The sequence below is a fragment of the Acanthochromis polyacanthus genome, chromosome 14 (assembly GCF_021347895.1).
Source record: "Acanthochromis polyacanthus isolate Apoly-LR-REF ecotype Palm Island chromosome 14, KAUST_Apoly_ChrSc, whole genome shotgun sequence".
NCBI lineage: Eukaryota > Metazoa > Chordata > Actinopteri > Pomacentridae > Acanthochromis > Acanthochromis polyacanthus.
Genome location: NC_067126.1, coordinates 335,788 through 359,971, shown reverse-complemented (window position 1 = coordinate 359,971; position 24,184 = coordinate 335,788). Strand labels below are relative to the sequence as shown.

The 24,184-nt window shown below is 39.5% G+C and overlaps 2 protein-coding genes across 11 annotated transcripts in view; both read left to right on the top strand.

Moving 5' to 3' along the window:
• The window catches only part of LOC127537215 (NACHT, LRR and PYD domains-containing protein 12-like), a 58,574-nt gene extending 41,926 nt beyond the window's left edge, over positions 1-16,648 (top strand). The window contains exons 3-7 of one of the 9 annotated variants that reach the window (XM_051959312.1): positions 7,367-7,540; positions 8,392-8,565; positions 8,863-9,036; positions 14,889-14,935; positions 15,086-16,648. In XM_051959312.1, the coding sequence (XP_051815272.1) occupies positions 7,367-7,540; positions 8,392-8,565; positions 8,863-9,036; positions 14,889-14,935; positions 15,086-15,624 (1,108 nt within the window). In that variant the 3' untranslated portion in view covers positions 15,625-16,648. The remainder of the gene's footprint in view (positions 1-7,366; positions 7,541-8,391; positions 8,566-8,862; positions 9,037-14,888; positions 14,936-15,085) is intronic. The other 8 variants (XM_051959318.1, XM_051959316.1, XM_051959317.1 and 5 more) reach the window with 8 other exon arrangements.
• On the top strand, positions 1,926-6,486 carry LOC127537217 (NACHT, LRR and PYD domains-containing protein 3). Of its 2 annotated transcripts, XM_051959322.1 has the most exons (3): positions 1,926-2,225; positions 4,121-4,204; positions 5,442-6,486. In XM_051959322.1, exons 1-3 carry the CDS (start codon positions 1,952-1,954, stop codon positions 5,858-5,860), a joined length of 777 nt encoding a protein of 258 aa, XP_051815282.1. In that variant the 5' UTR covers positions 1,926-1,951; the 3' UTR covers positions 5,861-6,486. The 2 variants fall into 2 exon arrangements, with proteins under 2 accessions (XP_051815282.1, XP_051815283.1); XM_051959323.1 differs by lacking the exon at positions 5,442-6,486 and having other exon boundaries at positions 4,121-4,254.
• Positions 16,649-24,184: the final 7,536 nt, after the last annotated feature.

Genomic DNA, 24,184 nt, shown 5'->3' with positions numbered 1-24,184 from the left:
AGATGTAAACGAGATGCCATATTCATTCAATATTCATTACGGTACTGGATGGTTTAGAAAACAAAACTTTATTGCACTATGTCAGTGAACAAAACAAACAATGAACACTGGACCATGATGTATGGATTGTACTTTATTTCATGGGGAAAAAAGTATTTAATAGGCTGCATAAACACACCCACCAGGAAATTATGTCAATTTGTTCATTGTCTAATTAATCGAAATCCAAAATATTTTTTAAAAAATGATGCTTTTGTTGGGAGCGAGCGATAACATCCGGAGTTTCTCAAAAACGGGGAATATTGAAAACTTTAAAATAAAACTAAAAGATCATTACGTAGCACAAAATTTTAGTTATTAATTTAGTGGGCTGCTTGAGAATAGAAATTTGTAAAATACAATAATTCATTAAATTAAATCTTTAACTTAAACGTAGTGACTGTAATGTCACTGTTTATGTGATTTATGTTATAGTTGGTTTCTGAGGTAGATTATTCTTTAATTATAAAAATAAAAAGTAAAAGACACTTTAAACTGGTTTTTATCTTTTATATATCTATAGAACATCAAATGGATTGAATCATTCGTCGTATTTTAACTCAAAATCAGCGTTGTTGTGACACAATTAAAACATTTAATCAGTGTCTTTTTTTCCCTAAAACCAAATCAATGTGTTCTATCAGTAAATATTATTTGTGTTTGCCAGCCAGTTCTAAAGTTGTTCTAAACATGAGTTGTTTTTATCAGCAGAACTTCAGTTCAACAGCTGTAGGATGGAAATGCTTTGAACGATGGATTTTTCATCAACACACGTAGAACTAGAACATTGTGTGGAGCAAATGTTTGTGATCAAACAGAAGTGGAACAAGGATGTCCATCCACACTCATGACTTCCATTAGTGATCAAAGTCAGAGCAGCATAAAGACGATATGGATCTACAGAGCTGAATACGACCACCAGCAGCTTTTAGGATTCAGCCTCTTTATTTGGGACGTTTCTTCCATGTTTCACTCCAGAATTCCAATGTCTGGATATTGTGAAGAATTAAAGGTCTACTTATGATCTGAAAATGAAAAGATGAACTCTATTTAGTCCTAGAAGGTCATTATTCTTCCTCATCCATCCATTCTCTATCCACCGCTTTATCCTCACTAGGGTCATGGGGGGTGCTGGAGTCTATCCCAGCTGACTCTGGTGAAGGCAGGGGACACCCTGGACAGGTCACCAGTCTGTCACAGGGCTACATATACAGACACACAATCACACCTACGGACAATTTAGAGTAACCAATTAACCTCAGCATGTTTTTGGACTGTGGGAGGAAGCTGGAGTACCCGGAGAAAACCCACGCATGCACAGGGAGAACATGCAAACTCCATGCAGAAAGATCCCAGGCCGGGATTTGAACCGGGGATCTTCTTGCTGCAAGGCGAAAGGGCTAACCACTGCACTACTGTGCAGCCCTTATTCTTCCTCAGATATATCAAACTAAAGTAATATTAATCCCTGAGGACCAGCTGGACCAGAGATGGTCTCTGTCTGACCTCTGCACGCTTTCATTTCTTTCACCATTTACTATCTACATTTGTCTCATTTTAGGAGTTTTCTGTCTTGTTTATGTTGTTTTCTGTTTTAATTTGTATAATTTTTGCAATTTTGGAAGGCTTTTTTAAAAATTGTTCTAGCTTGGGGTCTGAATTTGTCTCTCTTTTTTTTAAATCATTTTTGTAATTTTGAGTCTCATTTTTGTCATTTTGTGATGGATCATCGTTCTGCATTAATGATGAACCAAGATGGCAGCCAAATAAACTCCTGGTTTATGAGGTCTAAACTTTTATTGTCTTGTAGGATTAACTGCAGTCCTGCTGCTACACAACAGCCTCCACCACACCAACAACACAACTGTTCATTAACTGCTGACATTTTCTTTGACTTTATCAGGGAGACACCATGACTAAACAGATCCTCAAAAACATCCTGGATGATCTGAATGATGAGGAGCTGTCTGATTTCCAGTGGTCCCTGCAGGAGTCCAACATTGTTCCAGGCCTCGAAGCCATCAAAAAGAGCCGACTACAGACACTAGACAGGCGTAACACTGTGGATGTGATGGTACAGACTTATGAACCTCAGAGAGCTGTGCAGGTGACCAGAGTGATTTTAAAGAAGATCAACAGGACAGATCTGCTGGAGAGGTTTTCTGCCAGCAGCTCAGGATCAGAAGGTCAGTCACAAGACAAGAACAACATGATATCATTACAGTCAGAAAGATGCATGATGGTTCTGCTACAGTCTGATACAGTTCAGGTTCTGCTGACCAATCAGCTCTCAGTAAGGACAGAGACATGTTGATGAAGCAGCTGCATTCCAAATCACAAACCTTTAAGTTAAATACATCCTACACAAAGTATTCACTGTGTCCTGCATACAATTAGAACATCCTACTTGATAATATGGAGCCTTAAACTGTGACTGTCCCAGTCTGTAGTAATGTGGTGTCATCTGACTGTGAGTCTCAGCAGCTCAAACTTATTTCTATTTCCACTACACACTGTTAAGAGCTGTGACTGTTCATAGAATGTGGGTCAGAACAGCCAGAAAAATGTGTTAGTTTTCATTCTACAAAATCAGTTTGAATGCTGTAGGACATCTGGGTATTTCTGACATACTACATTTAACATAATATGTACTGGAACATACTCCATCTTTTTCTGTGTGTACCATCTGACATGTTAGTATGTAGTACTATGTAACATGATGTTATAGTTTTAAACCATCAACAACCTCCCAGTGACCTACCACACTGAAAATGTCAAGTCTTCAGAGGTTTGGATGGAGCAATAAGGCAGCCATGTTGGCTGACTATTTAAGGGGACACTGTTGCTGCATCCTGGGCTTAGCTCCACCCTGGATGACTGTGGCTGCTTTAAAAAGACAGACCTTCTTCCCTCTATAGCAGGATGATGATGAGGTGAAGCCAGAACACTCTGTTCTTCAGAATGGTCTGGATAGACCCCTTCAGAGCCTACGTCATCAACAAGCTGCGTGCGCATCATGGCAACAGAAGTAACGCTTCATATCATTTATCTGGCATTATTCGCACCACACGGCAAAACTAAAAGCTAACGCTGAACTGTCGGCATCATACAGTTCTTGTGTTTTTGGTTGTAGGAACCGAAATACTCAAGAGGGACATAAGTTCTCCCGCATGCTAATAGGCTCTCGGCCGTTTCAGAGCAATCGAAGGCGGCTGTGGCTCCAGGCTATCAAGCGAGTGGATTGGAAGGAGGATACCATCAACAATGCACGTGTGTGTTGTGGCAAATAAAGTGAAATCAGCGCAAAATATACTGACGAGCTGTCGGTTCCCACACGATTAGAGCCACGAATAAAAGCCCTGTCGACTGTTGTGATAGGGGGACATGAACAATAAAGCGGTTTGAGTCGCCGCCGTACAGGTACAGTTTGCTGTGTGTATGTAGTTCTCCACTTTGTTGATGATCATACATGCCTCATACATCGTAGTCGTCTGCCCTTGCCTTTGGCTGGGTAGGATTTCAGACATGAAAACACAAAACTCTTTGTCAGTGTCCTTGTATAAAGTGCATAATCATAGGCCTCTATAGATTTGTATGCTCGCAGCTTCTCTCTAGTGTACATGCTAGGTTTTTCAACTAAATATAAATAAATATCAGGCCACTGAATATCGGGCCACTTACTAACGTCATAGTCCCATTTGGTAAGTGTACAGGGATGTGGGAGCCTCTTGCCATTTGTTAAAGTGAGTTTTTTTTAAAGTATTTTTCGCGATCTTTTACTGATAATGCACCGGCATGGCTTGACAAGCCACTGCTAGCCGGCATACTTCTGTTGCCAGGGTGCGCGCGCAGCCCTCTTTATTTACCAACAGTAAATGGGTCTATATGGCAGACTAATGTCAGAGTAACATCAGGTTTTACTTTGAAGGAGCAGTTTGGTGTCAGAAAACCAGAGTTAATCAACACCATAAACTCATCAATAAATGTCAACATAAAATCCCTTTTAAGTCTGTTGTAGCTGAAATAAATGAAAGCAGTAAACAGTAGAGAATATAACATGTGATCTCTGTCTGTCTGTCAGTGCCTGTCAGTGATGTTGGAGAACCTTCAGAGAACAGAGAACCTTCCTCCTCTCAAACTCAGCCTCCTCTTCCTCAGACTGAAGGTAAAACTGATGGATTCTTTGGTCTGTAAAGAAAGATGGCAGCAGTTCCTCATGCCTGAAATGGAAGCAGAGTTTAAGCAGGTTGTTTTGTACAACACAGAACAGTGGTTGTCTATGGAATTGTATGAGGCAGCAGGTTGTAGTGTAGCTGTAGCAGAACGGTCAGTTTTATGGCTGGTGATCCTCAAATCCAGTTTTCTAAACTGGTGTCCATTTTAAGCTAATTTCTGAGAGGCTTTTGATGGTGAAGAAAACTTTACTCACTCACACCTTGACTGTCTTCAGTTTCTCTGTAGGAAAGACCGACATTTTAAGTGTTCTGATGGTCTGTCTTTCTTCTATTGTTAATTACCTTTTCCTCTCCTTTTTTGTAGCAACACACTACTTTCTGCAGTACAGTACTGTTCTAATAATGTTCTGGAGAGTTCCATGGTGTGTTCCAACACTGCTTTTATGCAGACAGAGGATTAGAAGGAATCTAGAAAAGTTGGGACTCCTGTAGGATTTGGTAGCTCCAACTTTCAAGCCTTGATCAACCTCCATTGCTGCAGAACAGCTTTAAGTTGTTACACCATTTCTGTTCCCCGAAAAAGAGTTTTTTGTATAATTCTGAAATGTCCATTACTTTTCAGTTTTGGGTAACCTTACCTTTTTTTTTTTTTTAACCTCTGGCAGTTCACCACTTACCTTTGTACTGTTTCAAGCTACTCATTGGACTTGAACTACTTGAATTTCAATGAAAAACTGGAAAAATTGTGTGTTCTAAAAGTTTTGACCGGTAGTGTACTGATAAGGTCCCCAGTGAGCCCAGAACAAGTCTGCTGGTCCAGATCTCTGTTTTTAGGTTATATTGATGAAATGGTCTTGCCCTAATAGGAATTCTAAGAACACTTTAATCTGGACTTTAGGGAACCCATCTACCTTCTGACTGCCTCCATAGTTAACCATCTGGGTAGCCCTTTAGCTGAGTTGCCCTTTCAGTCAGTTTTTTCAGTCACTTTTCACCAAATGATCAGGATAAGTTCCTGCATTTTGTGTCTAGGTGAGGATGAAACCCTCAGGAATAAGTTCAGAAACATCTCACACGCAGTTGGCCAACTTTTTATTACCATCAGAAGCTATAGGTGATTAATTAAAATTTCAGCCTCTTCATAGTTGCTTGTGTTTACTTTTTTGAACAGCAGCAGAGGTTTCTGTAGACACACACCTCACGCTGTTCCCTTCATGTTTGACACAGATCAGACTGCTCCAGTACCAGAACCACGTCCCATCACATATTACCAACAGAAGCTTCAGTCAAACTTCAAGCACATGTTTAAGGTTACAACAGAGGGGTGGGCAGTAGATGAGCAGCTTCTGGTTGATATCTACACAGAGCTGTACATCACAGCTGGCCGGGACGTGCACGTCAACACACAGCATGAGGTCCTACAGATTGACAAGGTGTGGAAGCCATTAGACACAGAGACACCGATCCAACCCAGAGACATTTTCAAGCATCCTTCTGGAAAAGACATACCCATCAGAACAGTGCTGACCAATGGGATTGCAGGGATTGGAAAAACATTCCTCGTGCACAAGTTTGTGTTGGACTGGGCTGAAGAAAGAACCAATCAAGACGTGCATCTTATTTCCCATTCACTTTCCGTGCTCTGAATTCACTGCAGGGAAAAGAGTTTGGTTTGGCAGAGCTCGTTCATTTCTGTATCCCAGAAACAAAAGACGTCACAGTGGAGGCTCTGAATTACATCTTTACAGCTCTGCAGTCATCAGGAAACAGCAGCTACAAGCAGAGCAGATTCAAACTGCTGTTTGTGTTTGATGGACTGGATGAGAATCGCCTTCATCTGGACTTTCAGGTCGACGACATTCCCTCTGTGGATGTCACAAAGTCAACTAAAATCGAAGTCCTGCTGAGGGAACTTATCAGAGGAAACCTGTTGCGCTCAGCTCGCCTCTGGATAACCACAAGACCTGCAGCAGCCAATCTGATCCCTCAAAACCTCGTCAACATCACAACAGAGGTCAGAGGGTTCACCGACCCACAGAAGGAGAAGTACTTCAGGAAGAGATTAAGAAAGAAGAAGCAGGCCAGCAGCATCATCTCCCACATGAAGAAGTCACGAAGCCTCCACATCATGTGCCACATCCCAGTGTTCTGCTGGATCACTGCTACAGTTCTGGAGGAGCTGCTGAGAAGCAGAGAGGGAGGAGATCTGCCCAGAACCCTGACTGAGATGTACACAGAGTTTCTAAGATTTCAGATTGATCACACAAAAAAAAAATACGGTCCAAAGAAGTGCAAGCAGTACATAAAGTCATTAGCTAAACTGGCTTTTGAACAGCTGCAAAAGGTAAACCTGATCTTCTATGAAAAAGATCTGAGAGAAAGTGGCATCGATGTGAGTGAAGCCTCAGTGTACTCAGGAGTGTTCACAGAGATCTTCAAAGAAGAGCGAAGACGGAAACAGGAAGACAAGATGTTCAGCTTCGTCCATCTGAGTGTTCAGGAGTTTCTGGCTGCTCTTCATGTCCATCAGACCTTCATCAAATCTGGAATCAACCTGCTGGAAGAAGAACAAACAACGTTCTGTTGGTCTAAACTGTTCAGAGAGAAAGTTGATCCAACAGCTTTGTACCAGAGAGCTGTGGACGAGGCCTTACAGAGTCCAAACGGACACCTGGACTTGTTCCTGCGCTTCCTCCTGGGTCTGTCACTGCCGACCAATCAGAATCTCCTACGAGGCCTGCTGACACAGACAGGAAGTAGCTCACAGACCAATCAGAAAACAGTGGAGTACATCAAGAAGAAGATCAGTGAGGATGTGTCTGCAGAGAGAAGCATCAATCTGTTCCACTGTCTGAGTGAACTGCAGGATGTTTCTCTAGTGGAGGAGATCCAACAGTCCCTGAGATCAGGACGTCTGTCCACAGATAAACTGTCTCCTGCTCAGTGGTCAGCTCTGGGCTTCATCTTACGGTCATCAGAAGAACATCTGGACGTGTTTGACCTGAAGAAATACTCTGCTTCAGAGGAGGTTCTTCTGAGGCTGCTGCCAGTGGTCAAAGCCTCCAAGAAAGTTGTGTAAGTAGTTGGAGACTGAAGATCCTTTTTCATTTTGCTGCTGTTTCATCAGTATAATGTGCTTTTTGTCTCTTCAGACTGAGTGGCTGTAATCTGTCAGAGAGAAGCTGTGGAGCTCTGTCCTCAGTCCTCAGCTCCCAGTCCTCCAGTGTGACAGAGCTGGACCTGACTAACAACAACCTGCAGGATTCAGGAGTGGAGAGTCTTTCTGCTGGACTGGAGAGTCCACACTGTAAACTGGAAGCTCTCAGGTCAGGACTCATCAACCTGTTCAACTGATGACCATTTAAAATGTGTTTTTATTCATGATGAGCAGAACAGCTGAGGTGGGAGGTTTTCTGTATTTGTATGACTCAGATCAGTTGTGTTACTGACCTTTAGCTCTAGTTTCTCTTAATGAGGCCTCTTCCACTACAGGAACTGAAAAACCTGGAACCTGCATCACAGAACCAGAACCAAACAACTTGAGGCTTTTAGTCACTGGAAGGTTCTGTCAATTCAGTATGGAGTGGTCATAGCTAAGAAGATGATTGTCAAAGTATGGAACAAGGAGATGTCTCCTAGTTTTGAAGCTTGGCTCACAGAGTTTTCGAGTACATTGCATTTAGAGAAGATTCGATTTGAGATTGCTGGGAAACCAGATAGATTCCATCAGATATGGCAACCGTTTCTTGATCACATTACACAATGTGGAGGACCCTCATGACACCTCAGTTATGTTGATTGTCTTTGTCTATTTATCTCTATATTATTTTAAAAATGTGATCACAGTTATAGATGTCCACAAAAATGTGTCTGAGTACTGATGTTTTTTTTTTGTTATTGTTGTTGTTTTTCCCTTCTACCTTTTTGTTTGTCTGTTTTTTCCTTTCCTAACCTGCTTTGTGGTAGAGGGGTGGGAAGAAAGGGGTATCTGTTGGGGTTGGTTCTGTATATTTGAAAATAAATAATTTAAAAAAATATTTCAGAGGACTGTCCTCAGTGCTGCTGTATTCTGGACATAGTGGGATGTATTTGTTGTTAAATTCACTGCTGTCTTTTCAACAGGACAGAAAATACTGAACTTAATGTTTTACTTCTTTTCTTCTCTTTATCTCTTCAGACTGAGTGGCTGTAATCTGTCAGAGAGAAGCTGTGGAGCTCTGTCCTCAGTCCTCAGCTCCCAGTCCTCCAGTGTGACAGAGCTGGACCTGACTAACAACAACCTGCAGGATTCAGGAGTGGAGAGTCTTTCTGCTGGACTGGAGAGTCCACACTGTAAACTGGAAGCTCTCAGGTCAGGACTCACACTTTGAAACTGATGTGATTTCTATCAGTGGATAAACAGCTAACCTGAGTACAATCATTTCTGCTGATGGGATTCATCAAATGAGCTTTTACTGAACCTGTGCAGGACTTTGTCAGGGTTTATTTTTGACATGATTAAATCCCACTAATCATTGCTGAGATTGTTGATTTGCTTGAGACGCATGAAATGTGCAGCAAAATGTATCTGAAAGACAAAGAAGAAAAGAGAGAGAGAAACATCCATCCAAGTGTTGTCCATCAGGTTTGTGTTGTTTTGTGTGTGCAGGCTGTCAGGCTGTCTGGTCACAGAGGAAGGCTGTGCTTCTCTGGCCTCAGCTCTGAGCTTGAAGACCTCAAATCTGAGAGAGCTGGACCTGAGCTACAACCATCCAGGAGACTCAGGAGAGAAGATGCTGAGAGCTAACGTGGAGGATCCACACTGTAGACTGGAAACTCTGAGGTACAGACAGACAGACACTCTGAGGTACAGACAGACAGACACTCTGAGGTACAGACAGACAGACACTCTGAGGTACAGACAGACAGACACTCTGAGGTACAGACAGACAGACACTCTCACTAAACTATCAGCCTCGCTCACAAAAAAGAGTGGAAGCAGAAGAACACTGTTAGCTCAGCTATGCACCATGACCGAGAGGAAACTGTTAGCCTAGCTTAGCTCAAAGACAGGAAGCAGGGTGAACTTTTTTCTTTTTTTTTAATTTCAAAAAGTCACAGGTAACATCCAACATCAACATGATATTGAAACATACAGTGACAGAGTTAACAAAAATCACTTTGAAGGAAGAAACGAAGAGAAGAAAGAAAAGAAAGGATACTAAAAAAAAAAACACAAAAAAAAACAGCTGAGCAAATTCAAACATTTATGGAAAATTAAATTTTTTACAAATGTAAACAGTTTTTATTGCTTTCTGGTTATCAGATATTTATTTATTGACTTTAAATAATATTCAAATTCTTTATGGAAGACAAGATAATTAGGCTTTTGATGACTGAATTTTTCTTTATGAATGTGAAATTTTACTAATATTAATATGAGATTGATGATAAAGGCCTTGTCTTTTTCATATCCATCCTGTGCATAAACTCCAAAAATGATGTTTGTAGAACAAATCAATCTGCAGATTTAGTCTTTCTGAACAAATTTTTAAATTTCCTTCCACATTTTTCTGCTGTAACTACAATAATAAAAATGTGGAACTGTTTCTGGCTGTTCAGAGCAAAAAGAACATCTTACATCTATATCACGTTTGAACTTAGTCATAGAATGTTTTATGGACAGATTTTATGTAAGATTTTAACATAAATGTCCCTAACTTTGTTCAACATGAACTTGTGAGGTAAAAGCCAAACCTGAGACCAGAGATATTATTAATAAAAGAGTTCCAGTCATGGATAACATCAGGTTTTGTTGTCGTTTCTCTTTGGAACAGTGCACGTATAGCTCTGTTGCTGTTCTTTGCCGTCCCAAAGCATATTTAGCCACAATAAGTGTCACATGGATTAACAACATGTATATCTGCTGCAAGAGAGGAGGCAGTGCACAGAGTCACAACAGCAGCTGGAATGGAGCTAATGACCTTTGGAAACTCTTCAAGTGTTGAAGGGAATGGAGACTTTTCACAGAATTCAGTGTCATTCATAAAATGGCCACTAGGGGTCAGAAGCTGTGAGACGAAGTCCATTTTGTTGTTAAAGCAGCGATTGAGAAAGATGCTTTTATTTTGATGCAGTATATCTCCATTATTCCAGAGATAATACCCATGTGGAGAGAAATTGTGCTTGTAGGCCGTTTTCCACGACAACAAAACCTGTTTGTGAAAACTGGATCATTTTAGGGGAATCTTGTTTATTTGGTAGCTACAAACCAACAGAAAAGGGAGTCCTCCAGTTTGATGAAATACACATTTAGGAATAAAGTTCTATAAAGATGCATCATTTTTAAGAAAGATTTGAACCATTTGATCTTCAGAACATTGTTTAGAATTGAAAAATCAACAAAGTGGAGGCCTCCATTTTTGTAGTTGTTCAGAATTCCAGATTTTCTGATCTAGTGTGTCCGGTTTTTCCACAGAAAATGAACAAGCATCTTATCAATAAATGTGACAGTTTTACAGTCCAGTGCCAGTGAGGAGGCGGCATACACAAGTCTGGAAATTCCCTCAGCTTTTGACAGAAGAGTTCACCTTTAAGTGATAAGTCTCTTTGTAGCCAAAGCTTCCATTTATTCTGCACCTTTTTAATCCTTGGCTCAAAGTTGAGATGGCATCTCTCTCACTGATTTTTAGTTCCAGTAATCCCTAAATAGTTAACCTTACTCTTTACTCGTATATCATCAATTGAGGTTAAATCAGAACTTTAGAGAGCGAATAGCTCACACTTATTTAGGTTTAAGTCCAAACCTGATGCTTTAGAAAACATGTGGATTGCATTAATTGCAGGCTTTATCTGTAGGGCATTCTTTAAAAACAAGGCTGTATCATCAGCCAACTGACTTCAAAGTCTGCTTCTAGCAGCAATAGAGATGCCTTCCAACTGACAGAATTTGACAAAATGACAAAAGATTTGAGCAACAACCAGGAAGAGGTAAACTGAGACAGGGCAGCCCTGTCTTAGCCCTCTTTCCAAACAAAATCTCTGAGTTGTGCCATTACTCAGTTTTACCGAGCTATTGGCGCCAGCATAGAATGTTTTCATCACACTGCAAAAGTATGGCCCAAAACCAAAGCTGTTAAGAGCAGAAAACATAAAGGAGTGTTCAACTGTATCAAAGGCTTTGTGAAAGTCTCCAACTAAAATGAAACTGTCATCCCTAATAAGGTCAGCATCGTCTATGAGGTCTAAAACTAGCCTCATGTTATTGAAAATATGCCTGTTACTCATAAACCCAGACTGATTCTCATCAATAATAGAGTTAAGAGCATTTTTACATCTTTTAGCAAAAACAAGAGCAAGAACTTTAGAGTCATTGTTCAATAATGAAACTGGTCTCCAGTTATCAATGAAGAGAGGCTCCTTTTTTGGTTTAGGAATTAAAGTCATCCAGCCTTGTGTCATACTTGCTGGAAGAGTCCCTTTACTAATACCTTCAGAAAACTTTGAACAGAAATGGGGCCAAAAGTTCAGCAAAATCTATCTAGAATTCTGAAACAATCCATCAACTCCAGGTGACTTATTACTCTGAAGTTGCATCGTTGCATCTAATACTTGTTGTTGTGTGAGAGGGGTGTCACACATCAACCGCTCTTCCTCCGTTATAGAGTTTGTAAAATCAACACATTAAACAGTCTATCCATTGCATCTTTGTCAGACTTTGTTTTATAAAGAGAGCAAAACTCAGAAATACTGCTCTTACTTTCAGTCACAACTCCATCAATGTTCAGTTGAGACATGGCATTGTACTAAGCATGAGTTTTTTCCACTTTAACCCTTTAAGCTGCGGTCAATTTTCCCCTGAAATTTCAACTGAAGATGTACAGAAAGTAAATTGAATGCTGTTCTTGAACTGTTTGGAGTACAGGCATGGCTGGGGTCTCCTTTGAAAGCTGACAACCTGCATTGTCACCCAGTGCAGTAAAAATTACTCTAGGTGCTACTGACACAGAGTTATTTATGTTGGAACACACTGAATTAGGAAGAATTTTATTCTCGCCTAAATTTTTTCCCTAATAAAACACCTGAAAATTAGTGTGGCAGCACTGTGACAGCTTGAAACACAACATGGCAACAGCCTGGGGTCTTACATAGTTCAGGACAAAATTTCAGAGCAAAACTACAAGAAATGAGTGTTTCACACATGTTTTTGTACTAATATGCCCAATTATGTCAATTTTGGACACCCTATGTACACCCTGTGAAAAAATGGTATATGGTCGTTTATTGGCCCTTTTTCACACTATTTTCACTCCAAAAACTCATAAAGAACTAAAAAAAATCACTTCAGACAAGCTTCAGTGTGGATCTTGATCTGAATCAGAGGCTCAGACGGAGACAGAGAAAAGCAGCCGCAGCAGGAGAGCCGGAGGTGTGAAAAGTCACACAGAGCCGCTAAAACCCGCCTCTCGGCTATTCAGCAGCTCATTGGCTACATGCCCTGTCAGTCAAACGTTTCCTCCGGCGTCATTTTGCTCAGAATTTAGTGGAGAGATGAGAGTCAGCAGATCCATCGGTCTCGGCAACGGCTGGCTGTTCCGGGTTCGGAGGCAGCGATGAGTCACTTGATTGGTTGAAATGCGGTTGGGATCGAAAGCAGAGGCTTCAGTCGCCGTTTTCTGACCGAGATCGTGAGGATTACAGAAAGCTTCATAAAATTATGGATAAAAATGCAGTGAATTATGGAACGCGCAGCGCCACCATGCGCCACGTGGACGCGCACGGAGCCGAGCTATTTGTGGATTATTTACTTATTTCTAGACATGTTTTGGACAAAATATGATACTTGCTAGTATTGTCTGGATGACTACTCTTGGATTATGGCCGGTTTTTGTGGATTATTTTCATCGTTGACCGGTAAAAGACCATCGAAACGTAAGTTATGCCCTTTATGCCCCTTTAAACTTTTATTGTTTGTTTTAGAAATGTGTTTATATTACCCGCTGTGGTAATCACATCTGAAAGTGGTTTATACCGGCGGATTCATGAGACTCTAAGCTTTCCATGGATGTATAGTGTTTCTATCGTCCCGTTTGAAGCTAAAAATGCTTTTGCCGTTAAACTTCAGCCGGCCATTTTCGGCCCGAATACGGGCCCGTGAAGCTTCAGGGGTTTTAAAGAAACAGGAAGTCATTTGTTCACCGTGTTCAAGCCACTTCAGTCTGGATCTACCAAAAGCAGCCTCTGCTTTAACCTTCTATATATCATCTAAAGTGTTTAGAAGTTCAATTCATTTTCATTTTTCATCATGTCAGAGATTTTCTGGTGCAATGCTAGCCAAGGACATTATATCTGTGATTACTTTCTCCTCATTTTGGCGTCTACATTTGGCTAACTCACTTCCAGATCTTCTTAAAAATCCACCCATTTCTAAATTAAGGAGTTCCCAATTTTTTCCATCATTTCCTTCCTTCAGAGCATTTAACCAATAAAAGTGAATAATTGTACTAAGTTGATGTTTGACATTGTCATGCCTCAATAAAGAGCTCTTCATCTTCCAATCAGAGAATTGCTTGGTGTCAACCATTCCTGGAAGGAGATGTAAATATCTAAGGATGGCTCTATGGTCAGTTAATGGGGGGGGTAGGACATTGATTGGAATATTGTCTTTAGAAAGTGATTTAGAGAGCAGCCAGTAATCCAGGCCAGACTGTCTGGAGCCATTTTTATTCCTCCAAGTATTTGGAAACTTCTCTCTCCATACATCACATCAATCATACTTGTCAATGAAAGAGTTGAAGTGAACATTTGGCTGTGAGCATTTAGCTGGAGGCCATCTATCATCACCTCATTCATGAGCACATTAAAATCACCTCCTACAATGAAGTAAGCCTCAGGGAATGTCTGAGTTAGAGCTGCAAGTTTACAGTCTAATGTATGAATAAGTTTATCCTTTTCTGATGTAGAATTATAAGCGTACAAATGAACAATAATCATTGCTTTGCCATTCCAGTCTACTATTAAACAAATCAAATGAGCTTGACTGTCACAGAGTGCATCAATTTTCCAGGAAAACTCCCCTTTAAACAAGATCCCCCAGCAGAATGTTCTGTCCATGTCATCACCACATGTCGTTTCACACTGATTTTTACACAAGTTTACATCTTTAATAAGTGAGTGTGATTCTTGGAAAAACCAAATCAGTTTTCAGCTGTTTAACATTAAAAATAAAGCTTTACGCTTTACATTATTCCTCAGTCCCCTAGCATTGAGTGAGACAAGTGAAAAAGACATAAAAAAGAAGAAATAAAGCAAAAAGCTTTCTAAGCTTCTAGCTATGTATATTCTGGCACACACACAAAAAGGAAAGGCAGCTCAGCGACACCTATAACCTGATGTTCTAGTTCATTAAATGAGATGTTCCAAAGGGATTTAAGGCAATGGGCTAGCATAGAGTGATATCACTGAAAAAGAGGAAAAAGAAAAGAAGAAAGTTCTGTTTTGCTGCACAATTGTAGAAAATGATTTAAAGTTGTACAGTCAGTCATGGCGCCAGTGAAGTTTGTATCAGTCTGGGAGAATGATGTCACCTCTATGAACGCTCTGGTCCTTTATCAGTGGAACAGTGTGAGAGCCATGTAACGTCCATGTGTGCTGCTGAAAGAGTCTCTGCTGCTCTGACCGTCCTCCTCCTTTCAGGGTGACGCCTGCTGGAGTCCCATGGTTGACACCAGGTCTGAGGAAGTGTAAGTGTGTTTGAATGGATTGATGGAAACAAAGCAGCACATTCAAGCATCTTCAAAGTGTCACATCTCTGAGGTCATCATCAAAGCTTTAATACTGATCACATGATCCATCAATAACTGCAGCTGTGTTGTGTTTGTTCTCTCCATCAGATTCCTGTCAACTCACAGTCGACACAAACACAGTACACAGAAACCTCAAACTGTCTGACAACAACAGGAAGGTGACATTAGTGATGGAGGATCAGAGGTATCCTGATCATCCAGACAGGTTTGACTACTGTTATCCTCAGCTGCTGTGTAGAACTGGTCTGACTGGTCGCTGTTACTGGGAGGTGGAGTGGAGAGGAAAGGTTGATATATCAGTGAGTTACAGAGGAATCAGAAGGAAAGGAGTCAGTAATGACTGTCTGTTTGGATCTAATGATCAGTCCTGGAGTCTGTTCTGCTCTGATGATGATGGTTACTCTGTCAGACACAATAACAGTCAAACATCCATCAGTTCCTCCTCAGTCTCTCACAGAGTTTCAGTTTATGTGGACGTTCCTGCTGGAACTCTGTCCTTCTACAGAGTCTCCTCTGACTCTCTGATCCTCCTCCACACCTTCAACACCACATTCACTGAACCTCTCTATCCTGGATTTGGGGTCTACAGGTCCAGTTCTGGTTCCTCCTCAGTGTCTCTGTGCTGAGTCTCGTCTCCAGAGTCTCCTCCTGGTACAGAAACAGTGTTGAACAGATGGTTGAGTCTCTCCATGACTCTGTCCCTCACAAACATGTTTTCACATTCATGGATTAAATGTGTTTCTTTGTCAAATCCTTCTCAATGATTCCTTGTAAACTTGTTCCTCTTCAAAGATGAAGTTGTGATTCTTCCAGGAGCCAAATGTGGTGTTTGCGTCTTTTTCCAGTCAAATGTTGAGAGTGAAAATCAGGATGTGGTGTTCCTCTGACGCTCACTGGAACTAAAAGCATTTGAGCTGCACAAAGTGTGAAATGAGAGAGGAAGCAGTGAATCTCCAAACTGCTGACAGACTTTCACACATTATTGTCCAGTGAAAATCAGCTTTTTGTGCAGCCACACTTGATCCTGATGTGAGTCTTTAAGTCCTGTTCTAGTGATGAAATGAGAACTTCCTTCATCTGTGTCACTCTTTCCAAAGTATTCTGTGCTCTTCTGTCATTTATGTCTTATTGATAGATCCATTTTTCATTTTTACAATAAATAAGTGCTTCAATGTTTTTTCATCAGTTTTTTTTCATCAGATTCTGAATTTCTGGTTTCATCAACAAATTCTATCAGATTGTATTTTTCCATCAAAGCTCCCATAACCCTAGCTATCTGTGGATCAAAATGTTTTCAGCATCGATATGATTCCAGTAGAATTTAAACCCACCAGGACTATCCAGATTACATTGAACTCTGTAAATTCTACATTTTTTAGCCTGTTTCATTCTATAAATGTTGTGTTTGGCCGTTAAAGGAGCTTTTCCTCACATTGTGCTGTATTTGAACCCTTCCATGCTCTAAATTCTTTGAACAGATCTTGTGCTGTAATCAATGTCTAACTTAGTTTTTATTTTCATTGCAGTGGTTGATTTTTCCTGAACAAGATCAATGATTTTAATACGTCTTTCTCCACTTTTATTTGCTCTGCCTGTGGCTTTTAAACTATTCTAACTTTCTTTTTTATTCAATAAATGACTAATAACACACTTTGATCTTCATGTTTGTTTGCTTATTTGTTGATCAGTGGAATTTAATTTTCCATGTTGAATAATCAACGTTTATCCTCTTCCACGGCAGAAATGAAAACAGAAAAAAGATCTTTAGTAAAGCAGTAAAACTGATGCTTTTATTTTGATCTTTTTGTCTCCATTTTTAATTCTATTTCATTAAATTTATCCCTAAAAGCAGATATAAAGAACTCCAAAGACTAGAAGAAAAACTCCATATTTTAGTGGTGAAAAGACTCAGAAACCAAACTTGTAAATAAATGATCTTCTCTGTTTTAATTTCTATCTGTTCTTATGATCACAGTCAGTGAGCGAGTAAAACATGAACAATCTAAAGTTGTGAACTTGAACTTCTTTCAAAGTGATTTTTCTGTGAACAATCCAAATAAAGTGTGAGGTCAAAGTGTGACGGTTGGATCCACAGAAACTCCTAATATCCTGTTGAAGCGCTATAGAAGCGTCAGAGCAGCAGATTGTAAAGTCTGGTCCAGATAAGGAGCTCTACAGTGAGGCTGAGCGTCCATCAGAGCTGTCTAACCTGGACCTCACATCTCTGAAAGCGTTGGAGCTCATTTTTAATCAGCTTCATCTGGACAAACTCACCACACATTGGACCTTTTTACAACCACTTTCTCACCTCAGATCATCTGAAAACTACATTTAGTGTCACAATAACAGCAGGATTCCCAAATTACTTGAGTTTCCTCTGAAAGTTTCCTCCTCGCTCTTTGCTGCTGCTCTAAATGCATTCTGGGATATTTGGCTCCCCAAGTTTTTTGTTGTTTTATCTTTTATGAAGCATAATTGAACAACAAATAGGCACCAACTGTGTCCTACAATTCCACTGGTCCAAGCAGAAGAGAAACAGAAAAGAAAGAAAGAGAATAATCAAATCAGACAGCTTGAAATAAATGAACTTCTCAGGGGTTCATCAGTTTATAACATGAGAATCTGAGACAGTCTGAAGGAACTTCTATTTGACAGCTGTGCTGTCTTTAAAGTGAAGTGATTTAGTTGAAAATTGATTTCAGTTGGGTTTTTAAAAAAACGCGTCAGAATGAGCGCTCTGTTTTGGTTTGGTGTCAGAAATGATGGCGGTGTGAGCGCTCGCACCGCTCTGACCTATCTTTGAAGTTGCTACGTCACTGGTAGAGTGCTGACAGCTGCAACGGACACAGCTAACCTTTGTTGCTAATGTTTTATCACGCTTCTGCCTGGGAAATTATTTATCTGTGAGTAAAATGTGTACATAAGCATCAAATAAGACTGCCATGTTATAAGTTTCTGTTGTTATAATTCGTTATGGAGTTAAACTGTGTCATTCAGCGCAGAGTTAGCAATCGGCTTCAGTACGTGTAATACGTGTGTTCATGAATATGTCAGTGCTCATATACTGATTTATTTTATTTTCTCTGTTGGTGTCTGTTGTCTGTTTCAGTTTTACAAAAAAGAGAAAACTGTTGATCAGTCAAGCTCAAGTAAAGCACAGAAAAGCAAGCCCTGTGTGGTTATTTGAAGACTTTGAAATGTTAGCTGGCTGTCTAGCTGCACATGAGAACACGCGCTGCAAGGGCAGCATAACAGTTTTATTAAGGAGGAAAAGAAAAGTTTCAAACTCAGAGCAGCCTTCAAAAATCTACATCTGTGTGTCTAAAACTCAGCAGTTCTCATTCTAGGATTCCACATAAATTCCAGATGTTTGTTGTGCATAAAGAGAGCAAACTTGATAGAATTGTATTCACAGACAGGTTGAACGTTGTTTGTTAGCAACCATTCATGATTGTGTCCCTAAAGCTCCTCACAATAGTTCAGGAGGAGAACAGATGTTCTGGAGGTTCACATCTTCTCCATCAATGTGCATGTGTTCTTCTCCACATGAAATCTCCTTCTGGAACATTCTCTACATGGAGAAACATCAGAAAGAGTTTAGAAATGAACTTCTTTCATTTGAGCTCAGAAAGGAAAAGACAAATATCTGCTTGTGACTTTGATAGAGTCAGTCTGTGGAAATGTTGGAGATCCAACTTTTCTTTGAGCAGGAAGAGGAAAACATTCTTTAGTTCCTGATCATCTCACAATGTTGTTCTAACATTTAACGTGTCAAAATGTTTCTCTGTCAATAAACAGCGTGTTAGAATGAGGAGTTCACATGAATTCTGGAACATTCCTTTGATCACTGGAACAGCTTTGATTAGCAGAGAATGTTGTTTCCAGCAGCAATCTGAAGTCAGTTTACTTTGAAAATCACTAGAACATCTTCATCCATTCAATGTGTTCCTTTCTCCATCCAATCCTTCACAAAGACACATTTCCTCCTGTACAAATCCTCCTGTTCTTCCACATTGTAGCTTTGTGTGGACTGAAGTTCTGCTTCTAAAGCATTTTCCAGGAGAAGAACAGCTGCATGTGGAAATGGGATCATTTAAAGGATGGAAATGACATGTTAAAGAGAATGAGACAAAGATGAGGCGCTAAGGTAAAGCACAGATAATGTTCCTGTTTTCTAAAGTCATTTCATGGAACCATTCATTGTTTGTCCATCAGTGACATTCAAAGCCCCTCCTCTACTCATTTTACCACATCACCTTTTAGCATCAAATCACATCACAGTCAATCTGCTGGATTTTCTTCATCCATCCATGTGAAACACATCAAGAATCTGCTGGATAAATCCATCCTGAAATCCTTCCATTTCTGTCCTCAATATTCTACCAAATATCAAAGATTCCTTTGGAAGCAGATCTTCAAGGATTTTACATTTGATTTCCACCAATCAGAATGTTAGAAGTTTCCCTGTTCATCAGATTTTACTGATAGTTTCTCCAAATGTTTCAGCTCATTTTTACTGGAATATTCTGAAGTAAACTTTGTGTTTTCTGGTGAATGGATCAGATCTCACATTTAGTTTCAATCAAACCCTGAGGCTTCTGGAAAATACACACAGCTTTAAAATAATGTTGGATCATCTGTGACTGTGTCCTTATTAAATGCTTTTAGACTTTCACTATTTTAACCCTCGTGTCCTTTTAAAGTTTGAAAATGTGGAAAATAATAAATATTTCCACAGTCAAACTTCTGATGTCCACATTTGAACATTTTTGGGACATTTTTGAACATTTTTTGGTGGAAAAAGAAGAAATGTTTCTAAAGAACATTCACATAAAAATCAACCAAAATCCAGTAAATTCTCTGGATTTTGGTTGATTTTTATGTGAATGTTCTTAAAGAAAATATCAGAAGTTTTACTGATAAATATGGAATCACTTTAGATATTTTAGGATTTTTGTAGATTTTTACTCATTTTTTGAAAATATTTACAGAATTTTCCTGCCAAATTAGAGGGATTTTGTTTTGTTGTTTTTAAATAAAACTTTTAAGGAATTATTGGAATTTTCTTCCTGAAGGTTTTTACACATTTCCATAAATTTGGTGAATTTTTTTGCTGAATTTCTGGATTTTTTTCCTGTTTTTTGGTGGCGTAAATGAAGCCAACAGGAGGGTTGATATCCAGAGCTAATAATAAACAGCAGAGGACTGATGGGTCTCCTTGGTGTTTGCTCCTGTTAACATCTCATCTTCTAGTAGTTCCACATTGAAGGAATTCTGCTGGACAACACTGAGAGCATATGAATGAATTTTCCATCCAAAATAATGCAGTGAATGTCAAATAAAGTGGTGCTGAAGCTCGTCAGAAGCTTTCAATGAATGTAGAAAGAGTGTAAAAGCAGCATCCTCTACCAAATGAGCACAATCCATCAATCATCATCAAAGTGTCCAAATTCCAGAGAAGACATGAACTGCAGATTGGAAATGAGTCAAAGGATCCATTTAAAACCATTTCTAGACCATGATCACAAAGTCAAACACTAGATTGTTCTTTGGTCCTTTTCTGTCTCATTTTCACAATATTTTCTCTGCTTTTTGTCTCATTTTGTGTCTTTTTTCATCTGACTTTTGTAGTAAAAAGCGCTCCGGCCCACTTGAGATCAAACTGGGCTAAATGTGGAACCTGAACTAAAATGAGTGTGACTCCCTGATTGAAAGCTTCTTTGAATGCTTCAAACAGTCCTTCTCTAATATGAGCCCAGAAAAACGGATCAAAGTTGGTTGTAAGTCCATCTGGAGCCGCTGATTTCCCCAAAGACATTTTCATTCCAGCTCTATCAATCTCTCCAAACACGTGCTTTTAAAGTCAGTCTGAGGAAGAAATGCTTTGACTTTGAAAGAAAAAGCTGCTGAATGTAAATGCTGATAGAATCTAAATCTTTCATCTGCTCTTTCTTCTGGATTGCTCCCAGTTTGATCATCAACATTTAGAGGCTGATTGCATTTCTCTCTAATCCACTGAAATAGGAACTGTTTTTCTCCCCATCTTCCATCCATTTAGCTCTGGATGCTAGAAATGCACCTGGTGCTTTATTCCAATCCAATTCATCTCCTTTAGATTGGAACCCAATCACTTCTTCTTTCTTCCTCTCAGAGAACACATTCATTTTACAACACTCATTCATATCATTCATCAACTGTCTTTCTCATTCTTTGGCTTTCTGACACATTCTTTGACCACAATCTACTGAGTTTTCTCTCACTTTATGTTGGAAAAATTCACATTTACTTCCAGAAGAACCAACGCCATCGTCTGACTTTAACCCTCCTGTTGTCTTCATTCACCACAAATATTGTTTCCTGATCTGAAAAAAGACAAAAATTCAGCAAAAAAATGCAAAAATTCAGCAAAAAAATTCAACAAATTTCTGAAAATGTGTAAAAATCTTCAGGAAGAAAATTCCAATAATTCCTTCAAAGTTTTATTTAAAAACAAAACAAAATCCCCCAAATTTGGCAAGAAAATTCTTGTAAATAATTTACAAAAATGAGTAAAAATCTTTAAAAAAAAAAAAAAACTAAAAATATCTAAAGTGATTCCATATTAATCAGTAAAACTTCTGATATTTTCTTTAAGAACATTCACATAAAATCAACCAAAATCCAGAGAATTTACTGGATTTTGGTTGATTTTTATGTGAATGTTCTTTACAAACATTTTGAACTTTTCTCTTTTTTCCACCAAAAAATGTTGAAAAATTCCCCAGAAATGTTCAAATGTGGACATCAGAAGTTTCTCCGTGTAAATCTCTATTTTTCTCCACATTTTAAACTTCAAACGGGTCAATCTGAGCCTCAGGACGACACGAGGGTCAAAGCAGCTCTGAGGGAGCGTTTGTAGACGTCACAAAGTTGTGCTGCTCAGAGCTTTTCTTTTTCTTTTCCTGCATTTTGTCCAAAGTGTGGCTGCAGGAGCTCTGCTTCACTTCAACCTTCATGTCTTTAAAATGAGCCCAGCTGGCTTTGTGTTTGTGCACTGGGACATGCTAGCATTTCCTCAGGGTTAGCAGCTGCACGTGGAGCTTAGTGCTTGTTTTTGCTGCATGAATGGAAGGAGAATGCTGCTGTTTTGAAGCGTGTTCCAGCATGTGTGACATGTATGTTTGCTTCATCTCAGCCACTTTATCAACAGTCCACAGTGAATGTTAACACAGACAAACACAAGGATTCTGTTTGTTTTGCTGCTGTTGAAGGTTGGACATGCAGGAACAGCTGCAGCTATTAAAGCCTCCATCACAACTACGCCCCCTGCTGTCTGATCCTCTTCTCTCCAACAGAGCGACCAGGGTTAGTGGAGAGGAGCTCCACATCCAGCAGACACCACAACCTGTGGCTTCCACATCATTTCTACATCAGAAATGATGGAAGAAAATCCATCACAGGATGATTTTTCCTCATGAAATATTCCTGAAATATTGTGTTTCAGGAACAACTGATTTCAGAGATTTCTGATCCAAACTGAGATGTTTTTATTTCATTATTGGTCAAAAACTGTCAAGTTTGAACTTTGACTAAATGTCAGATATTTCAACAAATCATTGTTCTTGGAACAATCTGTGTCTGCTGACCTACACAAACATGAAGCTTGTAAGGTTCAGCAGTACATGTTTAACGTGCACACACAGCTGTGGGAATGACAATGCATTTAGGGGAAGCTGGACTAGTTTAGAAGGTTCTGACTCCTCTGTCTGATCACTGTGAATAAAAACAGGTGAAGGACGCCCAGACTGTTCATCATTGTTCATCAACTCATCATGACTCAGTCCTTTCTCTTCATCACTGTCTCCTGAAACTGAGCCTGATCCTGAGTCAGGTTCTGTTCAGTCCACATTCATCTTCTTTATTCTTTATCTGAGTCAATTCTTCCTGAAGAACAGCACTGATCTCAGGTTTCTCCTCTGTGTTCTTAGCTCTGGCTAATGACTGAATTCCTGCTACACTGACCAGTGGAGACGCATCAGATTTCATTTTAGCTGGGGATGCATCACAGTTAGATTTAGATTGGCTTTTAGGAGGATTCTGATCAATATTTATGCTCCAAATGCAGATGAACCCCAGTTTTTCCAGAACTTATTTCTTACTATTGCTTCTTTACCTGGAGCTTGTTTTATGGCAGGCGACTTTAATTTCACTTTAGATCCACGTAAAGACAAAAGTACAGGAATGGACCAATCACATTTGAGAAGCAGAGAAGTCATTCATAATTTCATCAAAAGAAATGAATCTAGTTGATGTTTGGCGAATGAAAAAACACTCATGTTCCTCCAGTACACAGCAGTCATATTCCTGCATAGATTTCTTTCTGCTTTCAGCACTACTAAGATGTCAAATAAAGAATGTTTCCTACGATGCCGTCCTCCTGTCAGACCACGCTCCAACCTCTTTAGTCTGTTATGATCCCAGATTGACCAGTGATCTTCCTAAATGCAGATTTAAACTAAAGGGATGGCAGATACTGGCTTTGTCACTTTCCTGGAGGAACAAATAAAATACTATTTTGAAACAAATACAACCCAAACCTCAGGGAGTATCAGATGGGAAGCATTTAAGGCTTTTATTCAGGACAAATAATTAACATTACGAGTTTCTAAAGCCAAAGAAACCTACAGGAAACAAAATCATTAGAAAGAAAGATTAGAAGAAGAATATGATCAGTTAGGGTCTAAAGAGACTCACCAAGAATTAGTTCAGCTTAAACACAGTACAATGAAATATCTGCTACAAAGCTTTATCAAGTTTATTGTGACTGAAAGCAGACATTCTACGATCACGGTAAAAACCTGGCAGAGTGCTGGCATGGTGCATCAAACAGTTACAGAATGAAAGACTCATAAGCTCACTACAAGGATCATGGAAATATTGTGGACCCAGTGGAAATCAATGACATTTTATGAAAAGCTTTATAGCTCAGAAACTGACCCAAACACAACTGAACTGAATCATTTCTTAGACAAAATTCAAATCCCCAGGATAGCAGACGTAATGAAAGGAGAAGTGGAGAAAGATGTAACTTTAGTGGAATGATCTGTAGCCATTGATGACATCAAAGGAGGAAAACCCTGGACCAGATGGGATACCATAGAGGTTTATAAGAAGTTCACACATAGATGTTAACCGACCACTGTTAGA

What these genes read in the sequence shown, in the direction of transcription:
- LOC127537217 (XM_051959322.1), top strand. Translation starts at nt 1,952, where the DNA reads ATGACTAAACAGATCCTCAAAAACATCCTGGATGATCTGAATGATGAG. An exon ending in CAGCAGCTCAGGATCAGAAG is followed by an intron (nt 2,226 to 4,120) that starts GTCAGTCACAAG and finishes TCTGTCTGTCAG; the next exon opens with TGCCTGTCAGTGATGTTGGA. An exon ending in TCCTCTTCCTCAGACTGAAG is followed by an intron (nt 4,205 to 5,441) that starts GTAAAACTGATG and finishes TGTTTGACACAG; the next exon opens with ATCAGACTGCTCCAGTACCA.